Genomic DNA, 17870 nt, shown 5'->3' with positions numbered 1-17870 from the left:
CGGTGAAGTCTCCAATACAAAAAGAAACTAGGATTACAAATGTTTTACATATTTAGTAAATCTAGGCAAATGGTATATAATATTAATAATGACCTGTAATCTAAAAGTAATTAAATGTAATGTAATGATAAAATTTATATTCACATAAGAAAATTGCCTCAAAATTAAGACAGTAAAAATGGACAGAAGTATATAGGAAATTACCCAAAAAAAGTTGGTATTGACTGAGGAGATCTGAACATCACAACCAACTTAATGCTCATGTATAGACTATTTCATTCCCAAACTATAGGATGCTTATAACATTTACAGAAATCGGTTATCCATACTAGATTATAAAGCAATTTTATACAAAGACTAAAGATTAATGTCATGTAGAACACAGTATATGATAACAATGGAATTGAGCTAGAAGTCAGCAATGAGAGATGAATTAAAATTCAATAAATAAAAATATTAAAATGCCTATATATTCACCAAAATGTAATAAAAATTGAAAAGTAGTTAAACTTGAAGGGTAATAAAATGTCATGTTTCAAAACTTATAAAAGCTAGGAAAGGCCAGGGATTTAGCTCAGTGGCACCATGCCTGCCTCACAAGTGCAAGGTCCTGATTCCATCCCTGGTAGCAAAAAAAAGCTAGGAAAGCAACTTTAAGAGAAAAATGTATAGCAATGGAGCCATATAGTTTAAAAATAGGCTAAAGATGATATAGTAAGCATAGTAAACGTTTGAAAGAACCACAAAGTAACTCCAGAGAAATCAAAAGAAAGCACAATAAGATCAGAATTTAATACAAACAAGCATAAACTACAGATGAGAAACTAACCAAATATTTGTTCTTAGAGAGGCAAATCAAAATAACAAATTTTTGATACACTTAGTTTGGTAGAAGTACAAAAAACAATTGCGGGAATGAAAAAAGTGGACATCACTACACATAATATAGACAAAATTATAATGATAGCATAAAAATATTATATCAATATATAAAAACAAGACTTTTATAAAATAGGAAAGTTTGAGTAAAAACATGAGTTACTCCAGGAGTAATCCAAGCCATGAAGAACTTGAGTTAAGGATTTGAGTCTATGATAAAACCTTCCAACAGAAAAGCTCAGATTTCCAGATAGGTTTGTTTGAATGTTCCGCCAGAAATTAGATAATTAAGTAATTCCAAAAGAACACAAATTAGAAATTATTTTCTCTGCTAGAAAATAGAAAAAGATAAATACTCTTTAAGATTAATTTAACAGAATCAATTATTATAACAAATAAATTAATCTAAGGGATAAAATATTTATGGTTATTTCAATAAATCCAGAAATCATGATTAATAGAATAAAAGCAGTAGAAAAAAATTAAAATACACAAGAAGTTCCTTAATGTAAGAAATAGCATCTCTGAGAAACCTACAGCAAATATAAAATAAAGTAGTGAAACTTTAAGGATTTTTTTCATGACTCTATTCAACATTTTCTAAGATCCCAGCCAAAACAACAAGGCAATAATGAGAAACAAAAATCAAAATATTTGGAAAAGAAGAAACTAAGGCTCTCCGTGTTTGCAATTTATGTAATTGGGTACAGTACATAGAAAATCCAAAATAATCTTCAGATAAGTTTATTATTAGACCTGGTAAGTGAATTTAGCATGTTTGCTGAATAAAATCAAAACAATTTCATTAACTTATTTTTCAGGAGTTGTTAACAAAAAATGAAATGTAAAAAAATGACATAAGCTATCAATAAGGATGAATTTTCTAGGAGTAAATCTAAAGAAATTGTGCAAAATCTGTGCAAAGAATTGGAACCCTTAGTGAATGGCTTAGACTGGAGATCTTGTGCAACCATGGATGGTTGCTCATTCATACCTGGTGCTACCTACCCTCCCTCCACTATACCCACTACAGTATTTCCTGCTTAGATATCCCTAAGATTTTACTACCCTAGTTCTACTCTGATCTTCATTTACAGCTAAATTTTCTTGTTTTCTAATGATTTACCAGTGACTATCAGGCAATGAGGTGAAAAGATGTCTCCATGGATTCCTTCCTTTTCCCCTTTTGCATTCATAGATAGATAGACATACATACCGTTGTTGCTTTTTAGAGTTATAGTAACTTTATGACATTTGCGATTTAAAATAATAAACTATTATTTTGCACTGAAAAGAGACTGCAGAGCGTCTTTTATGTGTACACTATATAAAAACCTCAATTCCAAAGCATTCAAAGAAGCAGGACGCAATGTCTGCAGAAATCTGTTACCTCCATAGTCTCTTAAAATATTAAGCTAGAGAAAGGCTGCTTGAGAAACACAAAGTGGGTTTCTGACTTATAGCTATGCATAAAATGGATTGGAAGGCCCAGAAATTCTTACCTACAAAATATAAATTACCTTTTGATGCATGCAAAGTGGGAATCTCAATCACAAACATAAATCCAGCCTATACTTCAAACTCCTTTCTGAGTTTAAAAAAAAAAAAAAAAAAAAGTCACAACCTCAACATTTGGCTACTTTTGTTCTTTTTTAAAAGACGACCTGCTGTGAATCTGTCTCTTTCCTCTTAAAGGATACTAGAACTTCTGTTTCCTTTCCTCCTCACCCTCTCATCTCTGGCTTCCTCTCCAATTCTCCCTGTGCTTGCAACTCCTTTGTTGTGGGTGCAGTCTTCTCCATCAGCCCTGTGGGGTAGTAGAACCAAACTCACCTACCAGCCTCTCTCATGCCTACCAGGAGATGCTCCTGGCAATCTAGGTTGGTTGGGGAACCTGGGCCCAGGGGATCCAAAGCCAAGTATAATCAGGGCCTCCTCTTTTAGCATCAGGATTGGACAGGTGACAGGAATTTTAACTTAGACAGAGGTTTCTTCAAATTATACAATGGGGATGGTTTTCTATTACATCTTCGTGGAAGCCCAGGCCCGGCAGTGTTTGGTGTCGCCTGTCAGTGGCCTAAGCAGGCCTCTTCTCTCAACATGAGTCCCCATCTCACCTGGTGCAGCACCAAAAAGACACCCTCTGGCTGACCCTCACCCTCATCGGCTTCCCTCTTGTCTAGACACAGTATCCACATGAAATAGATCGCTAAAGAAAAGCAATTCATAGACAGTTTCCATGTGACAAAAGCAGACTTAGGAAATGAAGAAAGCAGAGCAACCATAAAAGAGCTGACCGGGGCCAGATTCATCTAGTTTGGACCCCAAGTGAAGCCTGTTGATTACCTCTAACTGGACAAAGGCCAAGCATCTGAATCTCAGTCTCCTTGGGACTCTGCTGTGAGGCTATGAGGATTTGAAATGACAAATTAAAGGTCTTGTCACAATGACCAAGATAAAGCAGATGTTAAACACAGTGTGTTTGTTACTATTTATGGAGAGTATCTCCTCAATAACAATACGTTTTGTAAAGTGAGTTATACCCATCCCACTTAGCAGATGAGGAACCCAAGTCTCAAAGAGATCAAGTAAATTTCCCCAAGGTCAAAATAAGGAAAATTACAGAATCAGGACTTCAGCTTCTAGCACAGTAATATTTTCATTATACCACATAGCATAAGAAATGTTTAAGTTTTGCCATATTATATTAACCACTAATCTCATGTGGTATATTTGCTTCATATGTGAATGTTGCTATACACATCCATTTCATTCATTCTACTGGTTTCAAATGTCGCAATTATAATTTATATGCATTTTTGTATTGATTTTTAAAAGGATAAATGTGGAAGCTACACTTGTAAAATGTCTGGATTGTTTCTATCTATCTTATAAGTTCATTAACTCTTGTTTTTCAGGACTAAAGATTCGCAAAGGCAGAAACATGAAATTAAACTTCAAAGACTATCTTTGTTATTATCTGAGTGACTTAATGATGAATCACAAGAATTTTCAAGTGATGCCATTAGTGACCCTACCACACTTACAGCTCCCTAACTGGCAGACATTGTGCTAAATATCTTGTGGGCTCAACAGTCAATGAGATATTATTTTTAATTTCAAGAACTGGATAATAAATTTTAAAATAAAATATGGCAATTCTAATTTAACCCTATTTAAATTGTAAAACCCTTCTTCCAACCTGAAATACAAATGTATTTTAAAATGGAGATTGTTGCATATTGACATTGATAGGTAAAGATACATATTAACTGAATTATGGTTTTTGTAGATATTGTCTTTATTAAAAAGAAAAAATCCAATTGTTTGTTAGCTATGCAGTGGCGGCTTGCTGGTTAGTTTACAAAACTCTGTGCTATGGTGACCAAAAAACCAAAATGAAAACCTCTTCAAGTCGCAATAAAATTGGGCTCCAAAATGCTTTATTTCAAAATGCAATGTAAATGTTAAAATACCCTGAGTACAAAAGAAAGACATGGCATGCATGATGTCATGTTTGTACAATTCTCAAACTCGAGGGTGGGTGGGGAGGGCTGAGTGGCAGTGCACAACAGATTTTGAGGGAAGGGAGGACACCTGTCTTTTCCACAATGATGGGTACTCATCAGTACACATTTTTCCATGCCCATAGAAGTGCAATGCAAAGAATAAACCCTCATATACACCCAGCCTTTAGTGACTTTCATGTGTCCCTGTAGGTTCACTGATTGTGACAAATGGACCAGCGTGGTGGGGGATGCTGACAAAGGGGAAGGTCGTCAGGCGCAGGAAGGGAGCAAGGAAACTTTCTATACCTTCCTCTTACATATGCTGCACACCTGGGGCAGGGATTTAGCTTAGTGGTGACTCCGCCTGCCTCACAAGCGAAAGGTCCTGAGTTTGATGCCCGGTACCAAAAATAAATTGCTGTGAACCTGGAACTGCTCTGAACAAATCAAATACTTTTAAAAATCTAAAAGAATTCTAATGCAAAAAGGAAAAACAAGAGAGAGAAACCTGGGATGAAAAATGTCTGAGATGTTTGTTACCCCTTCACATAATCAAACTTTTCCTGGCCAATACTCGTAATGAAAAAGAGTGCCACAGCCTGACGAGGCCTGTGTGAGAGAGCTCTCAAGTTCACCAATGACTGCCCAGAGGAGCCTGCTTTCTTGTTTTTATTTTCCAGAGAAGACAGAAACTTGAACTATCAATGCATTTTTCCAGTTTTTAAATTTTAGCAGCTAATTTGAAATAATTGAAGTATTCAGTTCTAAAATGTGCAGGACAATATGGCTTTTCATTTGTGAGTTCTATTTATAGTACTCTCATTGTTAAGTGCTTTGGTTATAAAACTACCTCTATTTTAAGTGTATTCTATTCTTATTTATAATTGTTTTACATTGAGCACACGGTATGTTTTTAAACTCATAAGATAAAAATGTGTTCCTCAATAGGAAATTGAGTTACTTGAACTATGTGTAAGTGATTTACAACTATCCTAACCCCAACTTCAGGTACATTTTGCCAAACCAATCACTAAATCCTTATTTACATCCCAAAATGTCTAAAATTAAGAATCACTTGGCCAAAGTTGTATCCCATCCTTTTTTTTTTTTTTTTTTAGGAATATTCTTCAATCACATTCCAAGAGACAGAGTGTTGTTTTTGTTCTCATAAAAATCTTCCTACAGACTTCAGCTATTTTTAATACTCTTAACATACCCAGTAGAGACCTCAGAAAAACCTTTAGTCCATTAAATGTTTTAAGGAAAAAATAAAACTTTAATTTTGGCCATTTTTTACATAAGAGGAGGTGCTTTTTTTTGCTTTTTTTTTTTTTTTTCAGTACAGGGGTCGAACTCAGGACCTTGCACTTGCCCGGCACATGCTGCACCACTGAGCCACATCCCTGGCCTGAGGAGGTATTTCTTTTAAGGGAATCTGTGTTTATGGTACGATGCTATTGCTTTATACAGTGCCAGAAATTTTCAGCTCTTCATATAAGTCAAGTTTCATTATCCGGAAGCATTCCGCGGGATGTCCAAGTTTAATTTCATTTCATCCATTGTCTCGATAGATCGCTTATGAAATTGTTGGGACAAAAAAACCAAAAAACAAAACATTCCCCAGAGACGTAAACAAAGCAAGATACAGACTCAAAGACAACTATCTGTGCTGAAAGATTCTCGTCGGGCCTCATTGAAGTTTTCCCCATGATAACTTGTCTTTAGTTTAAAGTAGTGTTTGCTGGTTCTGTTGGTTTCATCGCTTCTATCAATCACATCACCCAGTTATACTGTGACTGCTGACCTATTGCTTTTGGTAAAACTCAGCAGAACTTTTCATTAAAGCAGTAAGATATATGATTTATATTATTTGATTTGAAAGGAAAAATTATTTAATGATCAGAGAAATGCCTTAGGACTGTACATACAATGGAATTTTGCATTTCCATATTTACTCATGAGCGCTAGAATACCAAGTATCTTCATATAACTCATTTTAAAAGACAGAACATTCCCTGGTCACAAAATAATATAGCTAAATGTATAGAAAATATAGAAAAGAATGAGAAAGAAAATATCACAATAATCCCATAACCCTAAAGAAACATCTGTTAACATTTTCAGATTTCTGTGGTTAGGAAACTATGTAAATACTTGGGCTGTAATTAAGTCATTGACTCTAAAATATTTACCGAGCTCCTGTGATATGCCAGGCACTATTCTTAGACTGCAAATCTATTATGAAAAATATAGAGATAAATTCATTCATGGAGTGTCTAACCTATGGGAGGAGAGACATATAATAAATAATAAAATAGGAAATAAATACAGCCTATAAAATGTTAGAATGTCGTATGGACACCGAGAAAGCTAGAAGACTGCAGGAAAGGCTGGGAAGCCAGTGTTAGAGGCTTTATTGGTGTCTACGGATACAGTGCAAGGGGCCCCCCTGAAGTGGTGGAACTTGAGGAAGACGTGATAGGAGAGATGACGCAGTGTGTGTGGAGCAAAGCACATTCCAGCAGAGGCAGGACCCAGGCAGGGCTTTAAGATTGCAGTTGTGTTTGGCCTGTTTTAGTAGTAACAAGAAGTCCATGGTGGCAGGATGAAGAGAGAGAGAACACAGAGGAGACAAAGTCACAGAGACAACAGAAAGTCCAAGCAGATGGATGTTTATAGCCTTAGGCAAATACTTGAAGTTTTGCTAGAAGTGAAGTACAGAGCTAATGTAAGTTTTGAAGTGAAGAAATGACCAGATTGGGCTCATATCAGAAATGCTGCCACCCATGTTAATAGTTATACACCTCTTTTGCTTAACCTAAAAGCATTTTCCCGTAAGATTTTTGGAAGAATCATCTTAATACCTACATCCTAATTCCTTCAATGTGATTATTGAGCAACACATTAATTTTCAGTTTTTAAATTAATAATAAGTTGATTTTTCCAGCGTAGAAGTCTCATTTTGGCATCTACCCTCTAAAACAGAAAGCACTGATAAGTAATGAATATGCACGTATAAGAGTTAGGAGTAGATGGGCTGAAAGGTTTTCAGAAAAGTCATGGATTTGTACTCCCCAAAGTAACATGTAAAATACAAATTGTTTTGATCAACATAACAATGTTAAGAGTTTTCCTACTTTGAAAGATTAAAAAAAAATCATTCTCTCACTTAGTAACAAAGATTTTTTGAAATCTATGCCCTATATAAAAATCACTAGACATTGAAATGTACGTGGCTATGTTCTTCACAAATACATTTCCTGTCCTTTCTATTGACTTCCTCTATGGTCAAACAGGCTCTTGTCTTGCTTCTTCCTTCCAGGAACATTTCCTCAATGTAGTTCCAAGATGTGTTGCTTGTGGTAAATGAAGCAGAGGCTCCCCAGATGCCTAACATCCAGGATTTTTGGAAGAAAAAATTTGCCAAGCAAGTTAAAAACAGCAGAAATATGGAAGAAACAATATTGAACATACGTCAGATAAATAATCCTTTTATATAGCCATTGACATAAACGGATAATTTTTTTTCAAACTAAAGTAGCATCTGCAACTCTTGAAACTTTGGAGTTGTATTGTCCAGTGTTTCCTCCAGAACTATTTCCCTTTGAGTTTTTCAACAATGTCAAATTAATCTTCTGTAAACTTCGGAGCTCTGCTTTAATTATCTCAGCATTTTCCCGTGATGATGGGTGTAAGACTGTGCCTGAAGAGACCGTGTATTTGCATAGACTTAGCCTACTTGGATCAATTCTCTTGTGTTCTGTTGCATTTCCAAAGGCCCGTCTTGTTCTTCATTTTATAACCTCATGCTAATATTGAGTCAGCATAAGTATGAAAATCTTTATTGTGTGTAGTTTGGAAACCCGAGTCTGAGAAAAGAACAATGTGTACAGTGGTGAACAAATCCATGAGGACTTTATCTGTTTTCACCTCCTTAACATCGAAACTATGTGATATGCAAAGCACAGTATCCGACCCACAGAACGTTCAGTAATTATTTATTTATATTATGTATATAATCAGCAATAATATTATGCAATAATATTATGTTAGGAAGTTTACTACTTGACTATTACATTGTAATCTAGGTAGTTATTTTGCATAGTATCTAAGATGTTTTACATTTAAGATGTTTTTACATCTGAGATATCTGAAAGATTTAGTTCATTGATTTAAAAAGCTTTAATTAAATGATATTCAGTACAATTTTCAGTATACAAGGTTTCAGTACAATTAGCACTGAAAATAGGGAACTTAGCAGCTGTTGATGTTTACAAATTATATCCCAAGTGAAGAAACAATATTATAATCATGTCTTTGTTCTTTATCTTTTTTAAATAGTCGAGATGAATTAAAGTATACCTAATTTGAGGCTATTTTTTCTACTAAAAATGAGCCATTTATTTTACAGTTAATAATGAAGGACCTGTTTGTGTTCTCTTTATGGTCACTGACAACTAGATCACAAAAGGGTGTCCCCAAACTTAAGGCTGAAGCCATATTCTCTCTGTGTTGATGAAAAATCAATAGAACAGTTTGTGTTACTTTTTTTGTAGTTAAAAAAAATCCATCACTCTCAGATAATATATCACAATTTTTATTGCATTGTTACAATGTCCTTTATTTGAAGAATGGTGGTAAGAACAGAGTTATTAGGTTTTTGGTATATGCTTTATTAATGTCTTTATTTTGGGAAATAAAAGGCTAGCCACTTTATAACTTTGTTATTGTTATTTTACTGGTCTAGGAGATCAAAGATCTGGAATTCATTTTAAAGTTACTCAGCCACCTTTAAATTTTAAAGAAGATGTATAAAATGATGATTTCTAAATATTTTCAGGGTTTGACAAATTGCTTTCTCTGATACTACTAAAATCTACAGAATTAATGACAATTTCTCTTTCAGCCACAATTGAGTGGGTGAAAATTTAATTTGCATGGAAGACATGACATCCTCAACCTAGAAAAGCATGAGTAAGGCAGCAAAAGAATAATTTTTAAAAGCCTATATAAAAAGAATGCATAAACTTCTTGCATAGGAGACATTTGAAACCAGAAAAGTACATAGTGTAAAATAAAAATGTTGTATGTGACATTTGTTAAAGATGCAAGACAGATTTTATGCAACCTACTGCAGTGGGGGAAGAGACATCAGTATAGAACTGAGCTCAACTCCAATATAACATCAATGTTACAGAAAATAATACTGGAAACGAAATATGAAATATTATATCTCTCAACCTGTTCACTGTATGATCTGCTGAGTTCTTGTTCTCCAGAAATCGAAGAATGAGTCCTAGGAACCATGGAGGTTAAGAGTAGGAAGATATTTATTGATAAGAAAGCTTCTGAGGGCCGGGAAGGGTCCCAGGTGGGTAGCTGCCAACCCCACTTTACAGAGAAGTTCTATAGGGTGAAACTCGTGGGAACAATGTGGGCCACAGCCATGATCATCTAATAAGGTCACAAGTATAGTCACTTAGGTCATGGTGGTCCAGTGGGGAAGCAAGTCACATAGCAAGTGTGGATGGAAAGAACAAAGATTCTCCTAGGAAGTGGAGGGCCCAGAGGTCTCTGGTCACCCACTGGGGTGGTGGATGTCTGTCTAGGCTTCATTAGGCACAGTGTTTGTTTGACTGGTTATTTTATCTCCATCTTGAGACCTGATTTTCAGCCGATGTGCCTCAGGGAGGTGCTGTGGTGTTTTCACCATTGTCCTAACCCTCTGGAGAACCTAGCCCTATGTGGCTGCCTATAATATTTCTATCTAACTCAGCTGTCTAGAACAGGAACACATGGGGATTTGTTAGCCCACATGGTAGGGTGAGGGAGTCAGAAAATTACTAAGAGGCATCAAGAATGGGAGAATCCTTGCTAAGCTGACCAAGGAGGGCTATTGCCAAAGGCAAGCCAAGGATGAAAATATAGACCATGGGGGATAAGGAAGCTGATGAGCTATCAAAGGTGAAAGGAATTCTTGCTAAACTGACTCATCAGGATTTTGTTAAAATGGGAGTCAGCAGACTGAGGTCCAGGCTGATCTCCCAGAAGTTAACTAAAGCTAGGTCAAAGACAGTCTTTCTCAACAGATGGGTCAGTAGATGAAAGTAACAGACGCTAACAAATCATGTGACTTTTAATAAAATCAATTTGGGGGAGATTGACCTAAACCCCTGAGTTCCATGGAACAGGTAAATAAATCCCTTTGGATGATGGTAATATATGAACATTCACATGAATAACATTTAATTCTGAACTGTGCAGAAACATATTTTAAAATCCTCTAAATGTTTGGTTGTACTATATTATTAAATTGATTTTAATGAGAGCATCTTAATTCTTTGCTCAAGATCTCTTCTGTTAGTGTGAGATTTTGGTTTTTTTTCCAGTGTTGGAATTAAAGAATTTAGTATAAAGCTCAAGAATAGATATCCTTGATAGGAGTGAGGGACTCAAATGAATGATAATCACTACATTTCACCAAAAACATCCTTTAAGGGTTGAGAAGAGCAAATCTCATCTTTTAGAATGTATTGAAATCATTTAGCTTCACACTGTGTTTACTTGACATGTTAGTGACAATAGCAGCGGGAGCCTTTTCCATTAGAACTATCCTGGGAAATACTTTAAATTATCTTCTCAGACAAGGCTTATTCCCCATCTGTCACCACTGCAGAAAATTAAGCACTGAATTTAAATACTTGCTTGTTCCAAATCTTTTGAGGTTAGCCAAGATGCTCAGAAAGATAGAAACAAAGCACTTCAATAAATGCTTTTAATCATCTGTCACTACCTAGTACTGTCCTAGGTCTTAAGTCAACCCTGCCTGTTTAGAACTTGCAGCCTAAAGGGAGAGTCAGACAAATATTACAAAAGTATATTTTTTTATAGTGCTGTAGCAGGATATGGTGGAGGGTGCTGTTGGAACACACAAGAAAAATACCCCTCTTACTTCTTCGGTGGGGTGGGATGGAGAGAGGTAGGAATGCGTGGGCCTTTGGAAGTTGGCTGGAGAAAAGTAGTGGTCTGGGAGGGAGGAAGAAGGAAGCAATGGAAGTAATTGATAGGCTGAGATGGAAAGGACAGAGTAGGAATTACCAAGGAGGAAGAAGATGGATTGGGAAGAATGTTCATAAAAGAAGTAATATGTGCAAAAGCCCAAGAAGAAATGACAGTATATTTAGTATGTTGGTTGAGTGCTTCTCAAACTTTATAAATATGTACAGTTATAAAGTTTATAAATCTCCTGAGTTTAAAATCAAAATGTATATTCTGTATTTCTCATGATTCCAAGAGCACTGTGTGCTCTCCCATTTTTGCATAGAGTGTGGGGCTTCATTTGAGGCATGATGTTGCTGATTGTGACTGTTCCATTGCAGATCTTGCTACCTTCTTTAGCAATCAATTACTGAGGGAAGTGCTTTAAAATTTTTGATGATATGTGGATTTATGTTTTTCCCTTCAGTTTCATGTTTTTGCCTTATGTGTTTGGTTGCTTTGTTTAGTGAAATACGTGTTAAGAACTCTTGGTTCTTTTTGTAGAACTGCCTTTCACATCATTATATGATCACTATGATCCTTGTTTGTTTTGAGGGACAAGTTCATTGGTGTCACATTAATATACCTCCAGCATGTTTTGTTGAGTCAGTGTTAGTATAATGTGTCTATCTGCACAACTTCCTACTTGATCTGTGTTTTTATATCGTACCTTATATTTGTTGTGTTTTTTCAAATATTTGTATATTTTTTCATTGATAAATAAATGACAATTTATTAAAATCTAAGAAATGTAGATTCTGGTTCTAGGGGAGACCCAAGTTGCCCCGTTATCTAGCAACTCCCGAGAAATGCCATCAGTGCTGGTTTAGGGACAAAGCTTTGAGTAGCAATATATAAATGACTCAGTTATAGTAGCTGGGCATCTGGGTCACTCACTCTCTCTCTCTCTCTCTCCCCCTCCCTCCTTCTTTCTCTCCCTCCTTCCTTTTCCCTCCCCTTCTCCTCCCCCTCCCTCTCTCTGGAAATCACTGAATACTCCCTGGACTATTTTCACTATGGATGTTGACCTACTTCTTCATCCTATATGAATCATTGATGATGGCAGTATAGTGACAACTTATCCCTTCATTTATTCATAGTTGACCTTTTCCTGTAAAGAAGGCTACTGCATAGAAGCCTGGTTTACAGTCACTGAGTCAAATTCCACTTTTGTATCTTCTTTCCCACTTTATCTACCTTTTCACTGAAGCACATTTAACAGTGTCAGCATGAAACCAGTCTGAAAGGACTTGCTTAATATTGTCAATACTTGTCAAAATCAAAGGAAATTATCCGAGACAAGAATTTTTAGCTTTACCTGTTAGAAACAAGTTATAGTGCTGTGCTGTATCTTGACAGTTCTTTCAATGTCAGTTTGAGCTCATTTTAATAAATGTGTAAGTTTCATGTCACTATGGTCTCTTTTTAATCTCTAGCAGCAAATATTCTCTGAAGGTCCAAGTATAGTATCTCTGCAAAAACCCTAAAATTTCCTTCTCCATCCCAAAAGCCACAGAATAGAATAAGCTGAATTGTAAAGTTGCCTACTGGAAGTTTGCATCCATATCACTTTGTTTAAAACACAAGCCTCCCTGCATACTTTTTTTTTTTTTTTTGGTATCAGACACCATTAAAGTGGTATATGATGTGTTTGTGGAAACATGAAGATGCCATTGATTCCAATGTTAGTGCAATGGAGTTCTATAATGCTTAACATTAAGTAACACACAGATTTTAGTACAGCCATGCTACTTTATTTCCTCATTTAATTTCCACAACAATAAGCAAAAGATGTGTGAATATATACATAGTTAAGCTTTTTATTAAGCTGCACATGCTTAGCAGTAGGACAAATGGAGTGTGCTGTGCAGGCAAGCAACAAAATTTTCAAAGTCTTTTCTACACCTCATAGTCTTTAAAGTAGAAAAACAATGCACTAAGAAATCAGTGCATAGAATTGTCATTTCTTCCTATGACTAGATGAGCTCGGCAGTTCTTAGCAGTTCTTAAGCTTTTGGGTACATGAAAAGTGCTATATCAGGTCATCTACCTAAAGCTATACAAAATGTGCTTGTTGGGCTGCTAAGTAATTTTTCAAGGATGATTTCTTTTTCACATTACCTGCTCCTTTGAGGGCCCAACCAACTTTGCCCAAGTCAGATATGATTGTCCTCCAGAGCAGGTGTAGATGATTGAAGTGTTGTTTGTATTGTTTTATATCAGGAATGAGCAGTCTGGGGTCTTTCTCACCTTTACAGTGCAGCGTGCATATGTCCCACTCTTGAGGTCACGAACACTGTAAAGTGATGTGGGAAATGTCCTCAATGAGGACAAACATCCTACGATGGTCTGGATGGAAGCACTCTACTAGCTCACCAGATCTGCCGTGAGGATACAGGAGAAACAGGACTGGAGCTGTCTTCCTGAATTCCTGCACACTGTGCTGGGCTAACTCTTCACAGGAATAATACAAATTATTTCTTTGATTCGTGGCCTGAATTATTGTGGGTCAAAGTTAGCTTTGTCTGTGGTCTTATCTTCCACATGTTAATGATTTAAAACCACAGGGCCACCTATTTCACCTTTAGGACATCTGCAGTGGGTTTACTGTGTAGTCACACTGAAATGGCAGTTTAATAAGTTATGCTCCCCACATTGCGTGGAGCTGTAAAAAGAGGGACTGAAGGACAGGGGATTTAGCTCAGTGGTTCCAGCGCCTGCCACGCAAGCGTACAGTCCCGAGTTCGATCCCCAGTACCAAAAAAACAGAACAACAACAAAAAAAAAAGAGGGACAGAAAACTCAAGGGCTCTAGCATATTCAAGAGACTTGCAGAGTTAGGAGGAAACTGCAGATTTTAGTTTAAGTGTGTCATTATCAATGAGGAGACCCAGAAAGTGTAGGTGCAGAGTAGCTAGGGGCCAATGGCCGGGAAATGAACCCAAATTCCTCCGTCATCTTTCTTCCTTTCTTCTTTCCTTCCTGCCATCCTGCCCCCTCCACCTTTATCTCCCTCTTTTTCTTCCTTCCTGTTCTGTCTTTTTGATTTTCTCTCTTTCTTCTTCTCCACATCCTTACTTTGCTCTTTCCCCAGGTAACCAAAATAACATGTTTTCTTTTAATTCATACTAGATTTATTCTAGCCCTGTGACAATTACTCAGAAAAAAGTATATAAAAATTTTAAACAAAAGCAGATTTTATTTTAGTTATTGTGCAAGATTGTTGCCTGATTAGGATTTATTACATAGCACCATCAGTAGTCATTTTTAAATGTTTTTCATGGTAATTAATAAAGGAAATATTAACAGCTACACTCGTGCATCCATCTGATGAAAACTGGCTAATTCATAACTGGAAACGTGACTGGAAATTGTTAGAAATGCTCTATTTATTTAACTTATTTCTTGCTTCTTTAAAGAGAAAAGATTTATGTTTTGGGTTGAGAATTACACACAAAACTTAGATCATATCCCAAAAACATATTTCAATGAATTGTACATGCTCTATATGGTTAACAACAGAATTAAAATATGTGACTTAAGAGATCAGTAGATTTTAAAATTCTAAATGATCATATCATAAGAAAAAAAAGTATTTAGAAGTGCTTATAAGATTCAGAGGGATTTTGTGTTAAAGTTTAACTCAAATGTTCCAGTGAATGATGAAAATGCTTGGTAATAATTCTAATTTGTATTACTTCTTAAAGGTGTAGAAATAATCTTAAATTTTAGTGTATTTATGCAGTCTTTTACATAGTGAAGCCCACTACAATTTGACAAAGATATGAAGAAGGTGTAAGGCTCCAGTTTCTATCACAGAATAGGATTGTCTCCAGTCCCAGAGAGGGTGAGCAGATGACCTGCATTAGCTGAAGTCCACGCTCTTTTCATGGAGTCATCCTACTTCCCAACTAAAGTTGTATTCTACCCTCAATTTTAAAAAATAAAATGAGTATTTTATGATGTGTTGGTATTGGCAGATCTACATTAAAGTGACAAGTGAAAAGGCTTTATTTGCACTTTAAACTTCTTGCTTAAGGAAAGCTGAAAACATTCCCGGAAGTAAGATGCAATTGTGTCCCACTAAATACTGAGGAGGGTGTTAGGCTGCAGCTCTGTATTCACTCTGGTGTCGTCCACAGTGGTGTCACCAACCACCCAAGACTGTCAACCAAAAATGACAATTTCAACAGAAAGTTTTGCAGTGTTGGATGCAATTGGAAAAGACGATTTTTGACAAATTGTCATTCTTTGTTCATCCTACATGATGAAATAGCCAGAGGACTCATGGAATGTATTCTCTTTTGTGTTTGGGACACAAACAGCAACTTGGAGTCACCACTGATGTGTGACGTTTCAGAAGCGCCACGGGGCAGCGGCAGCGGCAGCGGCAGCCCAGGAAGCAGCCCGCGCAGCTCCATCACCGCCTGTAAGAAGGTAACCTTGGCCATGCCAGTTTCCTCTCCCTCGTTGGCACTGAACACACTTGAACTTCACCTTTCAAGTCCTTTTTCTAACAGTAGAAACAGCCAACTGAATGGCCTACATTCTACTTTCCCAAATATGCTCTGATGACATTTTAAAATGTAATGCATGGAAATGATTCTTTAAAAAGTCAAGCAATTCACAAAGGTATAACTTGAAAATCACAAAGCCTCCACTGCCATTTCACCTCAGCCCCACCTCTGCCATCCATCTCTTCCCAAACTGAGCCATGGATTAGAGGTTTCTGAATTGCTTGATTTATTGTGTTCTATTCCTAAATCCGTATTTAAAAAAACTTCATAACTGTTCTCCTTTTGACATTTTCTCAAGGAGTAAAGAATTCTTGGCTTATTAAGAGCAGCAGAATTGCATTGCATAGAATGTGGACTTTAGAGCTGACCAACAATCTTGTTTTAAGAGACTTGCAGAAAGTTGTTATTTGAACAACATAAATTCATTTAAATTCAACTATCTCATTTTCCCAGCCAAACTAACTAAGGCCCAAAAACTTAAAGCAAAATACTCAAGTTCCTGATTCATCTATCCAATTCTTTTACTGTGATATGATGCTAATTTCTAGAGCAGAATATGTTTCTTCCCATTCAAATTTGGAAGAAATCACACTACATTATTTCGTTTATTGAAAAAAAATTATAAAAATCTTGTAGATGTAAACTTTTCTGTTACTAAATATATTACATATGCATATATATATGTATGTGATGCATAGTAATACATGCATATTTATACATATATACATTATGTATATATCAACTTGTTGATTACTGTACTCAATCAGTCCTATGTGACTTTTGTATAATTTCCTTGTTTTCAAGTATAATAAAAATTAAATATCTGCGCTAAAAAACATATAGTCCTTAATGAGAAGTAGCATTACAGTGGACGTACATATAATAGATACATGTATACATACATTCACAAATGAGAAAGTAAATTTTTAAAAATAATCCCACTAATACCACAATTATTTCTGGATTATGCATAGACTAAACCATTTGAAAGTGCTTTTGATGGGGCAAAAATGATCACATTGAGACAATTTCATATGATTCAACCTAAACATATTCCAAACCTTGTTAGATCTCAAAGGGAAACATAAGGATAAATCATAAATTTCTGCCAACCCTAGAGAATTTACAATCTAGTATAATAGAAATTGCTGGCTTATCAAGTGAAAAGTCAAATCATAATTCACAAATTAAATCATCATGTAACATAACCATATAGTAATATGTCGAGGCAGTGTAAATTAGGTGAAAACCCTTAGTAGTAGACACCCACAGCCAAGGGAGACCATACACAGCAACAAGTGCTGCAGGAGAACGGACCACAATTCAGACTAGGATCTGAATGCATGAACAGAATATCCAACCACTTTTGGCAAGGGCCAAATCATTTTGCTGATTAACGAAGCCAACACCTTCCTCTACTGGTAATTGAAAAATAAACATAGAACATTCCTATTATTTTAAATAATTCTCTGAAGCTTACATAATTGCATTTAAAAGAGTATTTAGTAGTAACTATTTAACCCCGTATCATACACCATCTGAGCTCTAACTGTTTGCCTTTCTTTCAAAAGAGTAACTCAAAAATGTTAAGCCCTTCTTAGTATCTGGAACATAAACCCTCAGTAATAATGCACTGGCTATTAAAAGAGCCCATGCTGTTATTAATGATATCATTAATAGGTATGACTGCAAATGAATTTCAGTGATCATTGATCAATTGTTTAATCTTGTTAATCACAGATAATAGGGCTGGGAAATGAGATTTGCGTGTTCATAAGCACACACATAATGTTTGTTCTGTACAAAAGAGACAAACAGGACAAAGAGCTCTTAGAAGGAGCAAGCCATCCAGCTGAATCACCAGTCTTCACTCAGTCAGCCTTCCATAAGAGGAACATGGGTAAATGAAATCTACTTGTAATTCCCT

At 35.9% G+C, this 17870-nt stretch overlaps 1 protein-coding gene across 6 annotated transcripts in view; it reads left to right on the top strand.

Annotated features, from left to right (window-relative positions):
• Positions 1 to 17870, top strand: part of Sphkap (SPHK1 interactor, AKAP domain containing) — a 154788-nt gene that overhangs the window by 21333 nt on the left and 115585 nt on the right. For all 6 annotated transcript variants that reach the window (XM_087209340.1, XM_087209338.1, XM_087209336.1 and 3 more), the window contains exon 2: positions 15752 to 15863. In XM_087209340.1, the coding sequence (XP_087065466.1) occupies positions 15752 to 15863 (112 nt within the window). The remainder of the gene's footprint in view (positions 1 to 15751; positions 15864 to 17870) is intronic.

Source organism: Heterocephalus glaber, unplaced genomic scaffold, assembly GCF_053883595.1.
Source record: "Heterocephalus glaber isolate CG9 unplaced genomic scaffold, H.glaber_assembly_v1.0 deba00001004, whole genome shotgun sequence".
Lineage (NCBI taxonomy): Eukaryota > Metazoa > Chordata > Mammalia > Rodentia > Bathyergidae > Heterocephalus > Heterocephalus glaber.
Note: the sequence above shows the minus strand (reverse complement) of the source record. Positions and strands in the feature narration are given on the sequence as shown.